This window comes from Typopeltis vanoorti, chromosome 13 (genome assembly GCF_054136105.1).
Source record: "Typopeltis vanoorti isolate ZY-2024b chromosome 13, IOZ_Tvanoo_1.0, whole genome shotgun sequence".
Classification (NCBI taxonomy): Eukaryota; Metazoa; Arthropoda; class Arachnida; order Uropygi; family Thelyphonidae; genus Typopeltis; species Typopeltis vanoorti.
This window is the reverse complement of record NC_143561.1, coordinates 14,073,768-14,097,840: the sequence shown is the minus strand read 5'-3', so window position 1 is coordinate 14,097,840 and position 24,073 is coordinate 14,073,768. Positions and strand designations below refer to the sequence as shown.

The 24,073-nt window shown below is 35.9% G+C and overlaps 1 protein-coding gene across 3 annotated transcripts in view; it reads right to left on the bottom strand.

Moving 5' to 3' along the window:
- Positions 1-2,436: 2,436 nt before the first annotated feature.
- kibra (WW and C2 domain containing protein kibra) overlaps positions 2,437-24,073 on the bottom strand; it is a 135,972-nt gene continuing 114,335 nt past the window's right edge. For all 3 annotated transcript variants that reach the window (XM_090402346.1, XM_090402348.1, XM_090402347.1), the window contains 4 exons: positions 22,499-22,685; positions 14,349-14,422; positions 11,788-11,903; positions 2,437-3,728 (listed from right to left, as the gene is read on the bottom strand). In XM_090402346.1, the coding sequence (XP_090258472.1) occupies positions 3,518-3,728; positions 11,788-11,903; positions 14,349-14,422; positions 22,499-22,685 (588 nt within the window). In that variant the 3' untranslated portion in view covers positions 2,437-3,517. The remainder of the gene's footprint in view (positions 3,729-11,787; positions 11,904-14,348; positions 14,423-22,498; positions 22,686-24,073) is intronic.

The following is a 24,073-nucleotide window of genomic DNA, read 5'->3' as shown; positions in this document are numbered from 1 at the left end:
AAAAAAAAAAAAAAAAATCCAAACATAAGAGTTTTGGGATTAAAAATTATATCAATATTTCGAAGTACTTACACATAACAAAAAGACAGTTTCTGACATGAAATCAAACACAGAAATAGTATGAATGACTTTGCCTTTCAACGACAAGCATCAAGGTGGACACGCAGCTCCACTTTTAGCGGAGTTGAATCATCCATAGCAATCTCATTAAATGCTTTTTTTTTTTTTTAATTCAGTTGTGTTAATAATAAAAGAACTTAAAGGGTTAATAAATTAAGCAGGACATATTCAGTATGCAGATTTTTCAACCAAAAAACGAATATGACAACTAACACTGGGTTTAATAGGTCGTGATAATATAGATTGATTACAAACATCCATGCCCACATGGATGTTTGTAATCAATCTATATTATCATGACCCACATGGATGTTTTTGATTATTAGACTGTAGGTTTGAATTCCTGGTACGTTGTAGATTTCAATCAAAGTGGGATTCAAATCTACAGCCTGTTGGTTGAAGAGCAGATACACTAACCACTCAACTAACAAGCAAATAATAACATCAGAAAATTATTATGAGATTCTAACTTCATCCTTAATTCATAAACTGTTTACACCAATAAATGGAAGGAGTGGATTGGTAGTTCCACATTAAACTCTCTCTATAGAGAATGCTCACAGATATGGATTTATGAAACCACAAAAGACTAGTGCTCTAACCATTGGTATGGCAATATGTATACCTGGTGGTCAAATTTGGAACTATGCCAATCAGTAGAAATCATTAGAAACATTGAGAATTGGTCTTTTTAATCTGTTAAGAAGACCAATGTTTAATAGGTAAGTGTAGATCAAATCCTGGGTTACTAAAATTGCATACATGGTTCTAGAAAAAAAGAAAGCAACCTGATTGGTCGAATGATCCTGCTGTCTGACCAACAGACCACAGTTTTGCCTGCCATGGGCATTTGTGAATATCTTCAGCAAGAGGTGAATTTCTTTGCCTGGTGTATAAAATCTGTTTATTGGATGCCCTGTTTACTGTAAGTCAGGAGTGGCTAGAAAAAGTTCTCTGATGGTCTCTAAAATTAGTACACAGATGCTCCCATAAATACAAGCACCTTTAAAGAAAGTGCTGAGGTCCTACATTGCCCTAGTCTCCACCTTAATGATGGACTCTTTCCATGCCAAAACTGTGGGAAATGATTGGTTAAATATTATATAATTAATCTTTTTAATAATTATTCTCTCTCGGGTATGTTATTTTTGACCACAAAACTAATGTAACAGAAATAACTAAAACTGGGTTTATTGGTCATAAAGATATGATATAACTAGTTACTGACAAGTTTTGCCATGTTAACTAGTGGCTTCATCTGGGTTGCGTGTGGCTTCATGCGTAGAAACTGTTACCTAATGGTTCCTATGCATTCGGTATTTTTGATTCATAATCAAAGCTTGTTTATTTATATTTGTATATTCATCCAAACCCAGATGAAGTCTCTAGTTAACATGCCGAAACTAGTCAGTAACTAGTTATATCTTTACAACCAATAAACCCAATTTAAATTGTTTTTTATTAAATTATTCTATCTCTCACACAGACCCACGTAGCTTATTCGAAGTGGCACTTGCATCCTCTGTGCTAGGCTGACCGAAGATAGACTTCAGTTCAAGTGTAGTCGCCAACTGGAGGACTTTTGGTCTCTGATGTTCCAAAGTTAGTTGATCTCTGGCATGAGTAAGCAGGTTTTTTCTCCTGGAAACTCAGGTTTTTCATCCCATAAACTCAAGAAAATCGACTGTAGAACCCACATTATTTCAGTCAGTAATATATCCTGTTAGAGATGGCAGCACTTGCTTGCCTGTCTCTTCATCGGTGGCTGCTTATAATTAGTGATAGTCACAGGCCAGCTATCTCTGATTTGTTACCGGTGGAGTGTCCACTCAGTCTCCAAAAGAGCTAGATAGAGTTAAAAGGCCTCGCCTACTCTCTATAAGGGAATCAAAGATGTTAGATTATTATCTCTCTCTCTCTCTCTCTCTCTCACACACACACACACACACACACACACACACACACACACACACACACACACTTCATTTGATCATAATAATATAGTTTTTTTAGCTGTCCTGCAACTGCATACAAGGAAACATTCTATTCTCCATGCACCTTCACTGCAGAATGATGTTTTAATTTCCAACTGTAATGCACTGAGGATGGTTCATGACACATGTACCAAAATATCTGTACTTTAACCAGTTTTAGCTAATTAAATATCCAAATGTGTTTCTGTGTAACTCTATTCTAACGAATAACACAGTTATACCTTTATCAACATAACAAGTCAGTGAGATGTCTGTATGGGACTATGAGCTGTAAGTCAGAAAATTATGTGCGTTACATATAAAAAATAAAGATACAATCAACTACAATTCAAAATAGTTTATTTTTTTTTCAGCTGCAAATGTGCATTACAGCTGTAAAAAGTATTAAAAGCCTGAGAATCAATGTACAAAACAATAGTTTATCTAAAATAACGTACAAAATGCAAGCCAACAATTACAATCGTGATTCACGCATGTGCACGCACGCACACATGCACACACACACACATTCACATACGAGACGTGATTCTATTGCTACTTGCCAGAGCAAACAGGGTAAACAGGGTTAGTAAATACAAGGGTGGAAAACAATGGGGTTTGGCTTCCTGTAGGGAAGCCGCTCTTAAGGCACATTCATTATACAAGTAAGGCACTCATGCACGCTTACACCAACTACCAGCGAAAATACCTGGCCCAATCATTCACCCCAAAACGGCTAATCAAACACCACAATTCCCAACACATTTCCACTACAACGCTCATACTTTGATTTGCACTCTGACTTGGAAGCATTTTACATGATAGATGCATAACTTAAGATGGCATGGAGGTATGGCTCTCCATAAATAGCACGTACATACATACATAAATACATTACGTACATACATGTGTAACTGGTCTGTTGCCATAACAGTTTACAGAACTTTTACATATATAACTGGAGGATGCTCAACTAGCATTTTTCCTAGCCTGCATAAAACAGCAGGCTACAATATTTTAACATTCTACATCTGTAAAAATTGGGGGGGGGGGGGGGAGAAACATACATCTGCTGTATCAAACAATAAACATCTGAAATAACAATTCAAACATCAACAAGCCATTTGATGGTGTATAACTTTACAAAAAAGCCACGGAGTTCGAGTACCCAGTATGCTTTATCCTGAAATGGATTGGCACTCGAAGATGGCATTGACACAGTCCCAAATACAACTAGATTTGGGCTTGCAGGCCTCCGAGTTGTCTTTCTTTCTTTCGTTCTTGTTCAACTTGAGCTCGGGAGTTGGGTTTCCCTGGTTTGTCATGAAGACCAGAAGGGCTTCCCTTCTCTTTAGCCACATGCTCACATGTGTGCATGGTGGCAGATCAGCAACAAAGTACCATGATATTGCAAATTCTCTTTCTCACACTTGAACTCCCAGTTCTGGATCAATTGTGTATTCAAACCTTTGCTTAGGGCTTCTAGGATTGCTACCTTTTGACTGAGAAGTTGGCTGATGCCTGGAAATCCCTACTTTATTTCTACAGTCCTCAGATATTTCAAGATCTACATCGGTGTCGGGTGGCAGTGCTGGCACAGTCATGTTGACACGGGTAAAAAATGCCATTTTCTCCCTAAAATAAACAGTAAAAATTATTTTTACTATAATCTTTAAGACTAAGTATATCATTAATTTTTTATGTGAAAATATCCAATAAACTTCTTGAATACATTCAACAAATGAAGTTCATTCATTTAACTTCTCAGCTAAAAAATAACGTGAACAAAACAGTTATAATTCCAAAATACAATACAGTATAGTACTATGATTTACAATTACAGCTGAAATGGATTGAAACGCTTACAGCTGAAACTCCAGCCTCTTAAAATTTAGCAATTTCATGTTCATGTTTCAAAATTTTTTAAGTTCCAAACACTTAAAGAAAAACTTTTTATAAGTCATTCCTGGCATCAACAAGTTTTGACTCTTAAAAATATGCCCATGGTGTGTGTGTGTGTGTGTGTGTGTGTGTGTGTGTGTATTAGCACAGTGCTTTATTTATTAATTTGCTTCAATAAAGTATTCACTAAAAATACTCAAATATAAATAATTCATATAGACAATGCTAAGGTCTTATTACAAAGTCAAATCTTCACCCTCTGTCCAAAAAGAAACCGAGCTTTTCGAAAACAGAAGAAACTAGTGGCGCCACCTGTTTTATCTTTTTGTTGTTGAAAGCAGCAACCTTCATTAGTGTTGTGTCAACTGTTTGTCATTTGTTTCATTAGAAGCCAAATTATAGTGACAAGAGTGGCAGTGTGTTTTGACAAATGGTCGGAAAATGAGTTTCAAACATATCTGCAATTGACTTTTGTGTTAAACTTGGTAAACGTTTTACCAAAACGTATCAAATGCTTCAAAAAGTATACGGTAATGAATGCTTATCCCGTTACTCAAGTTTACGAGTGGTTTTAAGCGATTTCAAAGTGGTTGTGAGATGCTTGAGGACGAATAAAAGCTGAGCTGTCCAAAAACTGGACTGAGCAAAGTTAACATTCAAAAAGTGCATGATTTCATCAAAGAAAAAGCGAAATCGTCCGTGAGAATAATTGAAGATGAATTGGGATTCCAAAATCAACTGTGCACAACATTTTGACCGAGAGTTTGTTCCTTCGTAAATTGAATTCGCGATTTGTTCCCCACAAGTTGACTGACGACCAAAAAATTTATCGAATTGAACACTGCAAGGACCTCATTAAAACCGCTCGTAAAGACTCAAACTTCCTTGAAATGATCATTACTAGTGACAGAACGTGGTGTTTTGAGTATGAGCCCGAAAAAAAGTGCCAGTGCTGAGTGGAGGCCACCAGAAGAGAGGCATTCAAAAAAAAGTCGCTTGGAGAAGTCAAAAGTAAAGACAATGCTGATTTGTTTCTACGATTATAAAGGCATTAGCCACAAAGAATTCGTTCAGCCTAGCCAAACAGTTAATGGTGAGTTTTATTGCAAAGTTAAGTGAATGATAGCGAGAATTTGTTGCGTAAGGCATAACATGATGCAGGCAACTGGTCACTTTTGCACGATAATGCACCATCTCATCGTTCTAACATTGTGAGACAGTTTTTCAGCAAAAATCAAGTTTGTGTATTGGATCACTCACCGTATAACCTGATTTAGCACCCTGTGACTTCTTTCTCTTCCCCGACTTCATTTGCCGATGAAAGGAAAGTGATACGACACCACTGAAAATGTTCAAGCGGCAGTAACCACGACCCTGAACAGTATCCCAAAAGCCAATATGAAAAACTCATTTAACGAATTAATTGACCATGCCAAATGCTGTATCGAAGCTGAGGGAGAGTATATTGATTGAAATAAATGATTTGAACAATTATAATTGGCCTGTGTTTTATTTCCTATCAAACGTTTGGTTTCTTTTTGGACAGAGGGTGTAGTCCTGTAGCTCTGTGAAAATGGCATTTTCGTCCATAGTGCTGGGCCACCCAATGAAAGACCATTATATGCTCAATTCTAGTCAGTAACTACAAGAACTTTTTTAAGCTTTTCTTTGAGTGGTTCCTAAGTTAGTTGATTTCTGGCAGAGGCTGGTAGAGTTTATCTCCCAGATTCTCAGGTTTTTAATCCTGTGACTAGCAAATTGACTGTAGAATAACTCAACTACTTTAGACAATAATATGTAATGTTAGGGACCACAAGGTGGTGGTAGTTGTCTGCTATACTCCCCTTTCTGGATGCCAGTTAAAATCGCTGACAGCCTAAAGCTAGCTATATGTGGCAACTGGCTGCCCTCCAGTCTTCAAAAGTTAGTTAGGACTAAACTTAAGCAGACTTATTTTTAGTTAGGACTAAAAATAACTCTGATAAAGGCATTAATGTTTTTTTTATCTAAAATTTAATCTTTCAAAAAAGCTGGCGTATCTTAACCAACATTTTAAAAGGCAGCTGGAATAGATGATATGTGACTAAAAATACTCAAATATGGAAGTAAAAAAAAATTACAGTAGCTGCATTGCATAATTAGGTCAAATTCTAGATATATGCAGTAGAGCTCTCAGAGTATCCATTAATAAACAAAAATGGGAAATAAAACTAAATATGAGGATCTCAAAGGAATTTCTTACTGAAGTGTTTTAAGTTTTATGCAAGCATATTTGACAGAAGGCAAAAAAAAAAAAAAAGTTGAACAGAAACACACTTCGGGAAGAATAAGCTGATTCAAACTATATGGGGGGGTTGATTAAAGTAAACAGTTGATAAAGCAGAGGGGGACTATGACAAGGTTCTGCATTTAAGCAGATTATGTAGATGGGGTGCCAAGAAAAAGCTGTTGAAAATAATACAATTATATGGTGTAAATGTGGAGCAATATATAGCTCTTGCACTGTGTCAGACGTTAGAATTGAACAATATACGAGAAGGATTGGTGTAAATTCAGTTGTAATGCAAGGGTACTCGTGTTTACCACTGCTATTCAACATCACAGATCTCCAATATGAATGTGACTAAACCTGACATGAAAATCAGAAATATTAAATTCAGTTCTTTACTTTTTTGCAGATGATGTTATAATTCCTAATTAAATTACATCAATCTTCAGGATATAAACTAAACTGAATAACTGGTATAACAACTTTGATATGAAAATCAGCAATAAAAGACAAAAAGTATGAAAACAGGCAAAAACACAGAAAACTTAAGTGCTATCTTAATGGTGAACCTATAAAACAAATAAAATATTTCAGCTATTTAGTTATATTTTTAGTGTAGATGATGAATTAAGTATGGAAACAGACAATAATAAGTAAAGCTGGTATGGTGAGGAGCCAGTTGAAAAAATTATATGGAATACGAAAGAAATTAGCCAAAACACAAAACAACAGTATATGAGAGAGCATACAAGAGAGTATCTGAACCAATTTTAACTTACAGGTGTGAGAGTTACAAGGCAAATTAAGAGTAAACAGATGGCATAAATGGCAGAACCATATTAAAAATGAAGATGAAAGATTGTCAAAAAAACAAGTATATTTGAGGCAAAAATGGTAGGAAAAAGCCCAAGATATAAAGTGGATTCATGTGGGTTAGACGATCAAAATTAAGATCTAACAATACTGGATAAGTGAAAATTAACAGAGTAATTTGAAAGAAAGTGTTGCTAGGAAATAGGAATAATGCAGTGCTATCACAGTATGCTGTACACTTTTTCAGTGTACATCAAAAAGATGATGATACATTTCAACATTTTACTGGCTCATTGTTCTAATATAGTGGCCAGTAATACAAAGGCAGTTTTCCATAACATGCTAAAAGAGCATATTCTAACATTATCAAGTCACTGAAGTAAATGTTCAGTCATTCGTATCACACATTCACTCCTGTGATGTATATGGCTGATGACCATACGGTTGACTATCACTATTACAACTATCACAAAGTCCTAACTAAAGTCCCATAAGTACTGTTACTTATGTAAATTTGGACTTGTGCAAATTATCCTGAAAGGAAGAAAAAATTTTGAGTTATAAAAACTTGACTTGCCCACATTACTCATATGTCACCTAAGAGCAGTCTTCATCAAGACATGTCTATGCAATGCCTTCCTCAGTCTTACTTTGCTATTGAACACAGATGTGCAATGTAATTATTCATACGCTCATAATTTTTAGTGTTTGTTTGTGCACTTATGACTGGGGAAGGAAGGGACAAAAGTAGAAACAGACAGATGACAATAGATAGAAACAGATGACACTTTATGTTATGGAGAGATTTATAAAGAGGAGGTTCAACAGCCAAATTAATTTTTTTTTCTTTTCTTCTACTAATTATTAATAACTACATTTAACTACTAAAGCATTAATAACTACACATTTAAATCTAATTCGTGTGTGAATGATTAATGTGTGAGTGGATTAAATCCAACTTATGTAAAATTTGTGTTATGTAAATGTTTAATGAAAGTAACTCTTAACTAAGTTGGGATCTGTTTGTACTATTTTAAAGAAAATTCACTATAACAAATTATCCATTATAACCATTCCTGTGCTTCCTATTGTGTCTGTTATAGTGAGAATTAACTATATGACATTTGCAGTCATAAAAATACAGGAAGTAAATTAAAATACACTTTGGGGTACTTAAGGGTCAAAGCTGTATAACTGAGAGGAGACCTCCATATAGCCTTTAAAGGAATGCGGAGAACCGACCAGGGCTTCTGACCTAATGTCCAATCCTCACCTTCTCGTGGTGCACCCTGTTGGGTATCTACTTTGATACTGAACGAACGAGGATGGGCTGGCAATTTAGGATTTAGCCGACCAAATTGTATTCTTATTGGTTAAACCAAAATAAAAAATGATGGTACAACATGACAAAATTTCATGACGGCTGGGGCGTCGCCCGGTTAAACAAGGCCCCCGTTGTTTTTGCCAGGGAACCAGGGCGAACAGCGAAAAGTCAGCTACTGGAACAAATCTGAAAACAAACCCCAACTCAACATCACCAGAGTTAAAGATCGGTACTATCAATGTAAGAAGCCTGAATGGCAAAGAAATGGAGCTAGCTGAGGAATTAGATAAGTACCAGATCGACATAATAGGGGTGACTGAAACAAAAAAGACCAAAACTGGTGAGATCTTTCTGAGCAATAAATACAAAATGTTATATTCAGGCAATAACAATCAAGGAAAAGAAGGAGTAGCCATAGTATTCAACATAAAATACGAGGCTAATCTTCTTGAATGGCAGTCAGTCTCAAGTAGAGTAATGTGGGCAAATATGAGAATGGGGAACTGGACAATGAGACTTATTTGTGCCTATGGTCCCACAGAAGGTTCTACTAAGGTAGAAGTGGAGGAATTTTTTGAGGCTTTAGAAAAAGCAACTGACACAATGAAAAAGGAAAAGTTGGTCCTTGTTGGGGATCTAAATAGTAGAGTAGGAAATGATTGTGAGACATACAAAAATATTTTGGGAAAATTTGGAGAAAAGAGCAAAGCTAATAATAATGGCAAATATCTGTTGGATTTCTGCTCAGGACATGGACTGGTTATTACTAACACCATGTTCCAACATAAAAATGTGCACAAATTCACATGGAGAGAAGAGGCTAGGAATAAGAAAAGTCTCATTGACTATGTTATTGTTGACAGTGATGTTTTCTCCCTGGTGCAGGACACCAGAGTGTACAGAGGATTTGAAATTGGAAGTGATCACTATTTAGTCTTGAGCAGGATAAAATTGAATTTCATATTGAAAAGAATAACATGTAAGAAAGTTTTAAAGCGAATAAAAGTTGAGCAGCTCTCAGATGTAAACTGTAGACTAAAATACAGAAATATTATTGAAAAGAAAATGAAAGAGTTTGAGAACAGGAATCAAACCTTGGAGATTCAGTGGCAAACTCTGAAGGAAACATTGATTGATTCTGCCAGAAAGGCATGTGGTGAGGTTGTGTGCAAAGATAAAAAAATCAGAACTCCCTGGTGGACACAGGAAGTTAAAGAGGCAGTGAAGGAAAAGAAGAAAGCATATCAAAAGTTCCTGGCAAATAAGTCAGCTTTTACTCTTACAGAATACAGAGACAAATGTAAGAAAGCTAAACAGTGTGTAAAACTAGCTAAACAAAAGTCATGGGAGGACTTTGGCAAGAATATAGAAAATAAATATCAAGAAGGTGGCAAAATATTCTGGAGGTTGTTGAAGAAGCTTAGGAATGGAGGAAAGAGTGCTGTAAAAGGAATTAGAGATGATAAAGGTGAAATGAAAACCGGAAAAAAAGATATCCTTGAAGTATGGAGTAATTACTTTGAAAAACTGCTAAATGAAACAAGCAGTGATGACAGCACAGTGATAAAAAACACTGACCAGGCATGCAGTCAGGAATACATATCCATACTTGAAGTAGAAAAAGCCATCAAAGGCTTGAAATGTGGAAAGGCAGCAGGAGTAGATGATATTCGACCAGAAATGCTGAAGTATGGTGGTATAAGAGTCTTACAGTGGCTGCACTGCATAGTTCAGAAAGCCTGGACAGAGGGACGAATTCCCGATGATTGGAGTAGAGCTCTCATAGTACCCATATATAAAAAGGGAAATAAAACTGAATGTGAGAATTACAGAGGTATTTCCCTACTGAGTGTTCCTGGCAAGATCTATGCAAGTATACTTGAGAAACGGTTGAGAAGAATTGTGGAAGAAAAGCTTGGTGAAGAACAAGCTGGATTCAGGCCAAATAGAGGCTGTTAGGATCAGATCTTCACTTTACGACAAATAGTCGAGAAAGCATGGGAATATAACAAAGATCTGTATTTAAGTTTTGTCGATTTGGAAAAGGCATATGACAAGGTGCCAAGAGAGAAGCTATTCAATACGCTGCAGTTATATGGTGTCAATGGGGCATTATATCAAGCAATACTTAGTCTTTATTTGAGTTGTGAGTCAGCAGTTAGAATTGAAGGTAGTACAGGAAGATGGTTTAATGTTAAATCTGGTGTGAGACAAGGATGTACATTATCCCCTCTGTTATTCATTATCTATATGGATCACATTATGAAGGAATGTGGTATTAAACCTGATATCAAAATTGGAGATGTTAATGTCAGCTCTTTGCTTTATGCGGATGATGTTATACTTCTAAATAAATCCGCTACAAGTCTGCAAGATTCTCTGACTAAATTGAATAGGTGTTGTAATAGATATGGTATGAAGGTCAGCAATAAAAAGACAAAGACAATGAAAATAGGCAGAATCATTGAAAATGTCAATTGTGTTGTGAATGGAGAACCTGTGGAACAAGTAAAACATTTCAGCTACTTAGGCACAATTTTTACTGAAGATGGTAAACTAAATATAGAAATAGACAACAGAATCAGCAAAGCTGGTATCGTGGGAAGTCAATTGAATAAATTCATATGGAATAAGAAAGAAATTAGTCGGAACACTAAATTAGCTGTATACAAGACTGTGTTCAAACCAATTTTAACTTATGGATCTGAGAGCTGGGTCAGAAGTAAAACACTTGACCAAAGACTAGAGACCGCAGATATGAGAGTCCTGAGAAAGATTAGAGGCGTGAACAGATGGCATCAATGGCAATATCATATTAAAAATGAGGATATTAGGAAAGAACTTGACATTGTCAGCATCCAGGAATGCGTTAGCAGAGCTAATCTCAGATGGTATGGTCACTTAAATAGAATGGGAGAGGAAAGATTAGCAAAACAAGTGTTCTCTGCCAGGTTGGCAGGAAAACGACCCAGAGGAAGACCAAGATATAGGTGGATTGATACGGTACAAAGTGCCTTAGACAATAGAAATATAAGATCTGATAATGTTGGAGTCTTGACAAGTAACAGACTGATTTGGAGGAAAATTGTAGATAGGAAGTTAGTAATGATGTAATTTTTTCATGTAGTACTGTCATATCCTGTACACCCCTTGAGGGTACATGGCAGGAATTTGATGATGATGATGATGATGATGATAATACCATTTTCTAGTATTAGTACATGACAATTTATTGCACTACACTAAAACTTTTATAAAACAATACTGACAAACAATACTAGAACAACATGCACTTTTATAAAACAATACTGACAAAATAAAAGTTGATGAAGAATTTTATAAATTAATAAATATGCTACATTAACAAGTTAAGTAATGTATCATACCTGAAAGACATTATATCAGGCTGCTTTTTTCGACTCTTCCTCAATTTGTATATTTCCCTGGATGTTTTCTTCAGGAGTTTTTCAATCTTTTTGTCTTCTGGGTTTTGTTTGGTACCCTAGATAAACAATATTGGTTAGCCATATATAAAACATAATTACACTGATAGACATAGATTATGAATATATATGTATATGGTAAGATAAGCATCATGAAAATGACAAAATACATGAAAAAGCTACTACGAAAGTTAAAAATGAGAGAAAAGAGTATCATAAAATACGATAAAGGTGACAGAAAAATGGAGCATAAAGTATTCTGGATTTCTACAATAATTACTTTGAATAATTGTTAAAAAAATGATAGGAAACTGTTAGCAAATATCCAAGAAGAATGAAATCAGAATTATATTTGATCATTTAATGGTACATGACTCGTTATCTGATTGAAAGATTACCATCTTGCTTATTAGGGAGTACCTGCTGCCATTCACCCAACAAGGTCTCTAGGTTCTATTCCCCTCCCCTTTTTTTTTGTACTTGTAATAGTGGCCCTTGGTATAGCAGTGAAGTGGTTGTGCAGAATGGCAACTAAATAGTACTACATGGGTCAAAGGTTTTCAGAGAAACCCATGTTGTTGCTCTTGATATTTCTAGGATATCTGATTATGATTGACAGAGTCAATTCACCAAACTACCATCTTATGTGCCTTCTACTCTTTGGATCCCCAGATATTTGAGGCATGGATGTCTTTAGGTGGAAGATTCATTACATGGTGGGAGACAATGCCCTCTTATAAGAGACTGAAGTGGCTTGAAAAAAGTTCCATGTTTAGTTTCTCAAGGTTTCCAGATTATGTAAAAAATACAAACCACCTTTTTTTTTTTTTTCCAAATTCTACAATTTCATACACACCTTTCTTTATTGGCATTTACTGAGGACTATACTTGCAATTAAATGCAAAAGTTTTCCCCCATCCCTAAAACTCAAACCCATCCATCCAGTTCAGTTCTGACATATTACGGATACCTACAGTTGGTGTGTGGACTGCTGTAAAGAAATGCATCAATGTGTACCAGTAACTAAAAAAACTATTGTCTAATGAACAAAAAGTCATCCATAAACCAAATTCCTCTCTTCTTAAATCAGATAATAAAGTTGCACCTTTACATTTCCAAAGGCTGCGGAATCTGCTTCTCTATTTCACATTTTTCAACATACACAAAAGGAATGCAAAAGTGGGGCATATAGTGAAATCTGTTTCCAGCACTTGAATATGAGGCATCACATTATACAAGAAATATTACATATTGACTTGTTCAACAGTTTTCCTCCTGATGATATGCTGAACAATTTACATAAGTGGTGACACATGTATCTGTGTTATGTTATTCTGAGAGCATGGTTGAATAAAATAGCAACTAAACTGAATAGGTTACCAAAACTCTCTTTCTCTTTGTAACTTATGCAAACAATACTTGAACATGTCCTACTGCAGAATGTATGCATTTTTTTTCCTTCAAGCTTTTCTCCCAGTTGTTGTGGCATTACATTCTTTAGTATAATAAACTCCTGCCAGTCTGCTTCTCCACATTGGCAATTTGTTATGAAGATATGCAAATATCAGCAATAGCCTTTGTACCGAAATCTTGTGATCATGTGACTACTAAAGCATTTGAGACCCTCGTGGATTTCTGAAATATCCTGCCATCATATCAGGACTTTTCAGTTGAAGGCAAGTCGTGTGGAGGCAGCAGGGTTTTCCTCCCAGAAACTCAGGTTTCATCCCATAAAATAGGTCAGAACACACGTGACTTACAGACATAGCAAATAGGATTAACTATCCTACCATAAGCAGTAAGTAGGTTGTGAAGAAGCCAAGTTACTTGGCTGTAACAGACTATTGATCCTAACATGAAAAATGAAGATGGGATGAATTTCTGAAGTGAATGCATTTTTACATACAATTTTATCATAGCAATTTTTGAAATACAGAGAGTTCATCCTTATTGTTTATATTTGTTTAATAAAACATGTTAGAACTTCCATCTGAGAGATCACAGATGGAAGTTCTAACATGTTTTATTAACAGGTAACAACAGAAAATTTAATAATAACTATTGCATACACCGTGATTAAGCTGAAGGAAAGAAAAGAAACTTGTTATAGTTCAGGCTAAAAAATAATCCAACTTAACAGCCAAATTAATTCTCCATTTGTTGCAAAAAAAAAATTAATTAATTAGTAAATAAATATAACCTTAAGGGGTGCTTAAGGGTCAAAGCTGTATAACTGAGAGGAGACCTCCACATAGCCTTTAAAGGAATGCGGAGAACCGACCAAGGCTTCTGACCTAATGTCCAATCCTCACTGTTGGGTGCACCACGAGAAGGATTAAACTAAACTAAACTAAACAGTATCTACCTGGATACTGAGCGAACAAGGATGGGCTGGCAATTTGGGATTTAGCCGACCAAATTGTATTCTTATTGGCTTAAACCAAAATACAAAATACAAATAAATATAACCTGATGGGAATTAACAGGAAAATATAAAAACTTACATTTTTATTTATACTGGCCAGAATGTGCTGTAATTGCTCGTTTTCACTTAACCAAGCTGGTAGCTCTGTTTCTCCTATAAATACAAAAGAAATAATTTCAAATTATATGAAGAGCCAAAGGCTTCAATTCGGCGACATGAACTTATTTAAGTTAAGGGATATTACATCCCATATTGTTTCTTAGCCAAATAGGAAACTCAAAGAGTTTCATGCCGAATATAGAAACTATATAAAGTTCGGCAATTCCAAGCATAAGCAAATACCTGGATAGTGCAGCATGCAGCACCTGACCCATTTGGTAGTGCAAATTGAGGCAACTCATAGTAAGGGTGGAGCAAGCTCCGATCACTATTCTTGATATTTACCCATAATGTGAACTTAGCTCCTAGGGGCTGTATTACTGTTCTACATTATGAGAGTTACAGTAATACAGCTCCTAAGAGCTAAGTTCACATTATTGGTAAATATCAAAAATAGTGATCGGAGCTTGCTCCACCCTTACTATGAGTTGCCTCAATTTGCACTACCAAATGGGTCAGGTGCTGCATGCTGCACTATCCAGGTATTTGCTTACGCTTGGAATTGCCGAACTTTATATAGTTTCTATATTCGGCATGAAACTCTTTGAGTTTCCTATTCGGCTAAGAAACAATATGGGATGTAAATATCCCTTAACTGAAATAATTTCAGATATTATAACGCATTCCTAACACACACACATATACACGTGTTTATATATACACTAAGTCCTCCATCACTATTCTATCGAGTACATAAATTTAAAGGCACATGTAAGAAAACTACTACAAACATTTTTTTAAAATTTATTTTATATATAGAGAAACCCGTGGAGTATTCGTAACTATAAATTCACAAGTATACCAGAGTAACTTGACTTTTGAATAATATGTTTAATTTAATTTAATTACAGCCCAATAGCATTTAGTCCTTAAACACGCTACTGTACACAGAAGGATTCCAATGTAAGTACGAGGGTGGTCTGAAAAGTTCTCGACCTCGACCATAGATGGCAACACTATTGGCAAAAGATTTTTTTTCCCTAAGTAGGTACATCTGTCATAAGCATCCATGCGAAATTGCAAGTCATTACACAGCTGGCTGAAGCAAAAGTGTTGTCTGTAACCCTTGAAATGGATAAAATTGAATATTGTGTGGTTATAAAATTCTTTGTAAAAGAAGGTTTAACAACAAAAGAGATTCATTCGAAGTTCATAAAAGTTTATGGACTCTTCTCCTTCGTTTTCGACAATTAAGAAATGGGCTGCCAAGTTTAAACGTTGCCGTACCAGCCTTGAAGATGATCCACGTCCAAACAGTGTAACCCCACCAGAAATCATTGATCAAGTTGGAAGTTTTTCCCACTTGGTTAGATTATAAATTACAAGTTTAGTTTAATCCTTTATCCAAGTGTAAGCAAACTAAGTTTGCACCTGAAGTATCTTCAGAACTGAGGCAACTCATGGTAACGGTGGACTTAGCTCTCATCACTTGTCTTAGTATCTCCCATAATGCAAAGCACATCTCCTTGTAGACATGTATAATGCTATGCATTAAGGGAAGAGCCACTACCCAGACAGGTTTCGACCTTTATTGAGGTCTGATCAGTGGGAGCCAGACCCAGAGGTAGTGATACTAAGGTGGAAGTAATGGAGAAGTCATATTTACCTATACGAGTTGCCAAAAAGTGTCTCACCTTATTATTAGATTACTCTGGATTACAGATGATGTTGGAAGTTTTTTCCCCTTGGTGAGGCTATAAATTATAAGTTTAGTTTAATCCTTTATCCAAGTGTAAGCAAACCAAGTTTGCACCTGCAGTATCTTCAGGACTGAGGCAATGGGTCTGGTTCCCACTGACGAGACCTCAATAAATGTCAAAACCAGTCTGGGTAGTGGCCCTTCCCTTAATGCATAGCATTATATATGTTCACAAGGAAATGTGCTTTGCATTATAGGAGATACTAAGACAAGTGATGAGAGCTTAGTCCACCTTTACCACGAGTTGCCTCAGTCCTGAAGATACTTCAGGTGCAAACTTGGTTTGCTTACACTTGGATAAAGGATTATACTAAACTTATAATTTATAGCCTAACTAAGGGGGGGAAAAACTTCCAACATCTTCTCTAATCCAGAGTAATCTAATAATAAGGTGAGACACTTTTTGGCGACTCGTATAGGCAAATATGACTTCTCCAGTACTTCCATCTTAGTATCACCACCTCTGGCTCCCACTGACGAGACCTCAACAAAGGTCGAAACTGGTCTGGGTAGTGGCCCTTCCCTTAATGCATAGCGTTATACATGTTCACAAGGAGATGTGCTTTGCATTATGGGGGATACTAAGACAAGTGATGAGAGCTTAGTCCACCTTTACCACGAATTGCCTCAGTCCTGAAGATACTTCAGGTACAAACTTGGTTTGCTTACACTTGGATAAAGGATTAAACTAAACTTATAATCATTGATCAAGTGTATGACATGGTATTGGATGACTGATGAGTCAAAGTGCATGAAATTGCTGAGACAAAGTATTTCAAAAGAACGTGTAGGATATATTTTGCATGAAGAATAGCAAATGAAAAAGCTTTTGCGTAAGATGGGTGCCGAACTTGCTCACAACAGATCAAAAAACGCACTCGCATGAAAATCTCTAAACAGTGCTTGGATCATTTTAACAAGAAGAAAACTGATTTTGTGCATCAATTTATTACTATGGATGAGACTTGGATTCACCATTACATACCAGAATCCAAACAGCAGTCAGAACAGTGGACAGAAGCTAGTTGTTCAGCACCAAAGAAGACAAAGTCGGTTCCATCAGCAGGAAAGGTCATGACATCGTGTATTGGGATGCTAAAGGCATTTTGTTTATTAATTATCTTGAAAAGGTAAAACAATAACCGGGATATATTATTCCGATTTTTTAACCAGACTAGACGAAAAAATTCATGAGAAAAGACCCGGTTTTCAGAAGAAAAAAATCATCTTTCATCAGGACAATGTACTTGCCCACAAAGGTGTTTTTGGCAATGGGAAAATTAAGGGATCTGCACTATGAAATGTTGGAACATCCACCCTATTCCCCAGATTTGGCTCCCTCTGACTTCTATCTCTTCCAAAAAACTAAAACTCTTCCTCGCTAGTCAGCGTTCTTTTTCAAATCAAGAGGTGATTGCAGCTGTAGAGGGGTATTTTGCAGATCTTACTAAAAACCACTACAAGTATAGGATAATGGTGCTGGAGCATCGCTGGAATAAATGTATTAGTCTTAAGAGAGATTATGTTGAAAAATAAAAACAATTTTGAAATTATAAATTTGTTTTTTCATTGTTAGGCCGAGAACTTTTCAGACCACCCTTGTATGCCCACTAATGTATTTTTTTTTTTAATGTAATTCCTATTGTTGCTTATAACTGTACTGATGATGTCTTATGATACTTAAGTAAGACAAAATATTTATTATTAAAAAGTTAATTACTGTGGCATACATATGAATTTATAGTTATTACTACAAACATTACCATATCATTATGAATATGTAATACTGTATATAGGGTCAGTACTACTGCAGCTTCCCTGCCCCCCACTCCCACACACACGTTGTAAATCAGTTTATAGCATGCAATTGGATCTTGAATTTTCTCTTGTATCAGCATAAAACTCATCTATATTAATTGTTGCATATCTTCAATCAAAATAGCCAATAACTTTTCCATTTCTTCTATCAATATGCCTCTTTTCTTGAAAGTGATTGTGGATTGCCTGTCTAAACTTTCCATGGGCTGATTAATGCAAACTTTATCCCTTAAATGACTCTAACAGTCTGTTCAGTCATTTCATAAACATGTATAATGTCTACAAACTAATTACCTTTTCATGTCATCATCAGTGTGTTGGAGTGAGAGGTTTTCTATACTTGCTTTAAAAAAAAACTCAGCCCACTTTAAAGCCAGTATAGAATGCCTCTCACTCCAACACTGACATAATAGTCAGTTTTGATGTCTCCTCCTTATTCAAAAATGTCCTCAAAGATACCTTAGATCTCATTCAAGCCAAATTTCTTCCCAATATCTCAAGCCCTATTTCAGTTCATCTTGAACTCAGGCTATTTCATTTGGCAAGGAAAATTCTACAAACAGATAGAGGGGACAGCCATGGGTTCTCCACTCTCTCCATCCCTGGCCAAATTCTTTATGGAGACCTTTGAAGAAAAAGCCTTAAACTCATCATCTCATCTCATCTTCCTTTTACCCTCTTTTACCTTGCGGTGTCGAGGGCTAATTAATCATCGGACCTCAAGCCATTCACAGGATAAGTTGGTCAAGCCCTACGACCCAGTGTATCCTATGTCCTGTAGTGTTGAGTTCTCAAGGCCGGTTTGCCTGCTTTGCGGGATGAAAAACCCCAGGATAAACTGGGGAAAAATCCCTACTGTCCATGCCCAAGACCGGCTAACTTGGCTATGGCTGAGGAAGATCCTTCAGCTCCTCACGTCACTGACGGGAATCGAACCTAGGACACTCCTTCCCCAGGCATATGGTTGTGAAGCGCACAGCCACTAGGCTAACTGCACGGATGACTGTTTGGCTATGCTAAGTGGATGATGTGTTCGCTATTTGGCCACATGGCTAAGATACACTTCACAACTTCTAAACACAGTTAAACAATCAACACCCCAGAATCCAGTTCACCTTGGAAAAGGCAAACAACAGTCTCTCTTTCCTAGATACTTTGATTACATGCCAGCCTGATGGATCCCTGGCTTTCTCTGTTTACAGAAAACCAACCCATACAGGTAGTAATATTCACCAGCAATCACCCCCCCCACCCTGTCACAACAATATGGAATTATAAAAACCCCTATATAACAGGGCTAAATTTATCTGTTCAGATAACAATGCCCTAACTATTGAACTTAATCATATCCCTAACACTAGAGAATGGATACAACTCCCAAAAAATCCAGAAAATATTAAAACCAGTTCCCCCTCCCCTTCCTTCATAACAGAGATTACACTAAATCTATCACCATTCCTTATTCCGGGGCATGTCTGAAAAGCTAACAAAAATCCTAAAAAAAAAAAAGACCTGACTACCTGTTACAACCATACAAGAAATTGGCATCCCTTATCTGCTCTACCAAAGGCCAGCCACTTCCCCTAGACCTTACCCAGAGTATACCAGATCCCTTGCAGTTGTAAACTGTCCTACTATGGCCAAACAGGCAGGACAGCTAATATCAGGCTATCCGAACACAAAGACTACATCCGGTTTCACCAATACAGCCACTCAGGACTTGCTGACCATGCTCTAGATACCCACCACAGAATACACTGGAAGAAAGCCACTTTACTACACCGCAGCAAATATAAGTATGAAAGATTATTCCTGGAATCAGCCTCAGCTCTAAAAAACTTCTCAAACCTCAACAAATTTGGGTGCATAAGACTGCCCCAAATTTGGGAAGCTTGTATCCTAAGAACATCAGCCCAACAACCAAGACAACCCAATTTAGCCCGCTAAGGGGGGGGGAGCACCTGCCTGCATGCACATATCATAGTTTATGTTTCCAAAAGATTTCGACAATGTAACATTGCCGAAATATAGGAAAGTATTGGAAAATATAGGAAATATAGGAAAATATAGGAAAGTTTTTTAATTAATATTTTAGTATACATTGTCATTTCCTGAAAAATTTAAAGTCATTATATTAAAATGAAGGCTATTCCAGCCATGTTTTTTTAGCCAAATATGGAGAGAAAATGTTAAAAAGTTTCAAAACCTTTCTAGAAACCTGTTGCTTGTCAAATAAAAAGATGAACATATTGGCTCTGTGTGCAGTTTTTTGTATGCATAGCTTGTATCTATTAAAATTGTATCAATCTGTGGGCATAGCTTGTATCTATTAAAAGATACAAGCTATGCCCAGAACCCATATACAGAGGATCCTCAATCTACGTCGTCCTTGGCATGCGTCGTTTCGACTTTATGGCAGTAATCCCATAAATAATTTAAAAAATAAATTTCGACTTGAAGCAGCGCGATGTAAAATTCAAACGTCGCGGACGAACTTGTTTGTGAGCACGGCGGAAGAATACGCCATTACGCACCATTTGTTTGGGAGAGGTGCCGTTGCTTGGGTTCCAGCATACACTCTTTAGGTACTGCGTGCTTTGTTTATTTACATCTGCTCTCTCACTTTTGTGTTTGTGTTTTTTTGTGACTTTTTACCCTTCAATATGGCTCCCAAACATAAGGCAGACTCTTCCGATGGCAGTATGTCGAAGAAAAGGAAAGCCATTACATTAGAAGTGAAATTAGACATTATTAAAAGAGCAAAAAGGGAGAAACACCAATGAACATCGGCTGCGCATTGAACTTTAGTTGTACCAGAGTCGGGACTATTATCAAGGATAAAGTTTGCATCCTTGAACACGTGAAAGGATTGCCGCCCATGAAATCGACGTGATTACGAAAAAACTTAGTAGGCTCGTGATTGAGATGGAAAGGCTTCTTGTTCTTTGGCTGGAAGACCAGGATCAACGCTGTATCCCAATTAGCCTCATGTTAATTCAAGAAAGGCGAAAAGATAAGTCAGTCTCTCCCTCCTTGCAATGCCCCCTTCCAGTGTGCAAGCCAACCACAGGATAAAAGGTAAAGAATTGTTTTCATTTTTATTTTTTTTTTTTAATCACCTGTACAGAATGTACAGTTTCATTTGTCATTTTGGGGATTATTCTCATTTTTATGTTTGTTTTTTTTATTACAGTTTGTAATTTTTCTGTACTATACAGTAATTATGTTCTCCCTTTCATTTTCCTATGGCCTAGTTCTGTTTCTTGATATACATACATATGACTTTAGGGTGTTTTAGGTTAGGTAAGTAACTTAGACTATGGTAATTCTGACTTGCATCGAAAATCGCCTTACATCGGTCCGTAGGAACGGATCTCCGATATAACTCGAGGACCCCCTGTATTCGTCTTTTTATTGGGCAAGGATATGGGCTTCTAGAAAAATTTTGTAACTTTTTAACATTTCTCTCTATATTTAGCTATAAAATATGGCACTCTTTAGTTGTCTATAAGTCGGTTTAGTAACATGATACCCACCATGTTACTATCCAGCAAAACCAAAATTTAATAGTAAAAGAATTTACCAGAATTTTCTTCCCTTTCTCAAATACATGGGGAAATATATTCATTAAAAGATAACTTTGCATATGCCGTGAATTGGTATAATGAAAAGAATTATAAAAACACAAGAAAAATTCACATAAAAAACTTTATTGACGTAGAATTTTCTCCTAAATATCACCGACATTGTCAGTAAATGATCACAGAATGGCAATTAAACAATAACAGACACCTTAAAAAGCGCCACATGAGTAGATAATGTAAGATAGCTAAAAAAGGTCAATAATTTCCTAACTTACATTAAAAAATATATATATATATATATATATATATTAAAATAAGTTAGGAAATTATCGGTCTTTTTTCAGTTATCTTACTATCAGGTGGTGCTTTTTAGAATTGTCTGTTATTGGTTTAATTGCCTTTCTGTGATCTTGTACTGACAATGCCTATGACACTTGGGCAAAAATTCTACATTAATAAAATTTTTTAGGTGAGTTTTTCCTCTGTTTTTATAATTCTTTTCATAACGTCAAAAACATAAAAATCAAATTGTTAAATCTATTTTGGGGGATGAGTTTAATACATGTAAAATTCTACTAGTAAATAAATAAGTAAAAACTAAATTTCTGTTGAAATTTAGTTTTTAACCCCTGAAAATTTTTTCACTGAAACTAAATTTTGTTATTTAAAAAATATTTTAAATAACACTATTTCCATATTTAATTGAAATTAAAATTTAATCCTTTTAAATATGTGAAATACTGTGTACTGATTCTTTAGAAAATGTTGATTATAGACTCTCCAGACTTACTATCACCTAAACGTCTGTAAAGCTTTTAAAACCAGAAATCTTAAGAAATTCTGCTGGATTCATTCATCTAAAGGTAGTGTCATTATATAAAAAAAAATGCTTATTTGTTTATGATTATCCTAAACACACAAGGTTGCTAGACCTATAATATGTTAATATTGTGATAGATGAAAAAATACCTTTAGCTTTGGCCTCTTCAAGTCTGCGCTTTAACTCTCGAAGTCGGGATATTTCATCTTGTTGCTGATTTAAACGAGTCTGGAAAGCTTGAAGGTCCAAGGCTAAATCTAGTGACGTCCGAACTGGTCCAGGTTTTGGACCTGATGCTGCTGCTGCGCTACGATGCCGAGCACACATCACAGGAGGCTATTAAAAAAGGATCAAGAATATTACTCCAAAATAATAGATATGACTGAAAGCTGGCCATATATTATGATAATTACTGATTTTTATATACATTTGTATGAAACATTTCTGATATTATGATAGAATAATAATTCTATTATCTGTCATGATAATGACAGGAGACAATCATTCCTCTGCTTTCTGCACAATAGGGCTATTAAAACAAGAGCAACACCTGCCTAACATCACTTTTCACTACAATGCAAATGCAATGAACTTGCTTCTAATCCCCTTTTATTCCATCTACCTCTGCCTTCTGGAACAACCTTCCTCATGAAGTATTCCCAAACAATACGACTTCCAATTCTTCAGGGGAAATGTTAATAGACTTCTTCTTTCCCAACAATCCAGTATCATGAAAGTGAACAGCGTGGCTTAGCAGAACATGCCATCTCAACTAAATTTACAAAAAAAGTAGATTCCTTGTAGAACTGTAGTAGAGAGCTGTGAGGCCTTCGGCTATCCCCTTTATGGGAAATGTTGTATCAATCTTCTGTAAATTCTTGATTATTACCTTATTCTAATAATTTTCTTTTTAATAGATTTAGATTGATAGTACATGTGATCAGACAGGTAATCCTATCTTGACTGCTATATCTGCATGCATATTTCATCTATCTGATTTTTCTGTTTTGCATGGGGAGGGGTGGGGGTGGGGAAACTGAAGTTTCTAGAAAGATAAACCCTGTCATATTCATGTGACACTTGTTAACTCAGTTTCAGCTGAATAGTCCTTATATTCATGAAATCCATCACATGTGATTCAATTCCAGATCTTTCCGACCAAAGAGAAGCATTGCTATTAACTGCTATTAGGGAGGTAACTATAAATTTGCAAATATATAGTTAATTTTTGTGTTTGCAAATGAAAAAAAAAATTCTCATAAAGTCCTCAAAACCACAGTCTGACTACTTTAAAGCTCACTAGAAAATACCTAGCATGACTTCACAATTAATCTGGAAATTCTGAGAATCAAATGTCAGAAAGAAATATAGACTTACTACTGCATTGCTATTCAAAATGCACTGCACTACAATGAATGTTTTGATTTTTTATTGAAAAAATAAAGTACACATTTTCATTTAACATTTTTTATAAAGCTCATGCCAGTGATGCTTGATATATGTTTATGGTACTTAGCTGCTCCTGCAGGTATGCTGCTATCTGTCTACTTATACAGCAGAACAAAACAGTCAGCATATATTTCATTGCGAAGAGCTAAATGCATAAGGTGTCATAATTTAGTGGTAAGTGCATATTAGCATACTAGCAAATTCAATTTACATCATGAAAATTTAGAAGAAAGAGAAATGAAATAAGCAATAATTTAGTACTCTGCAGTATTACT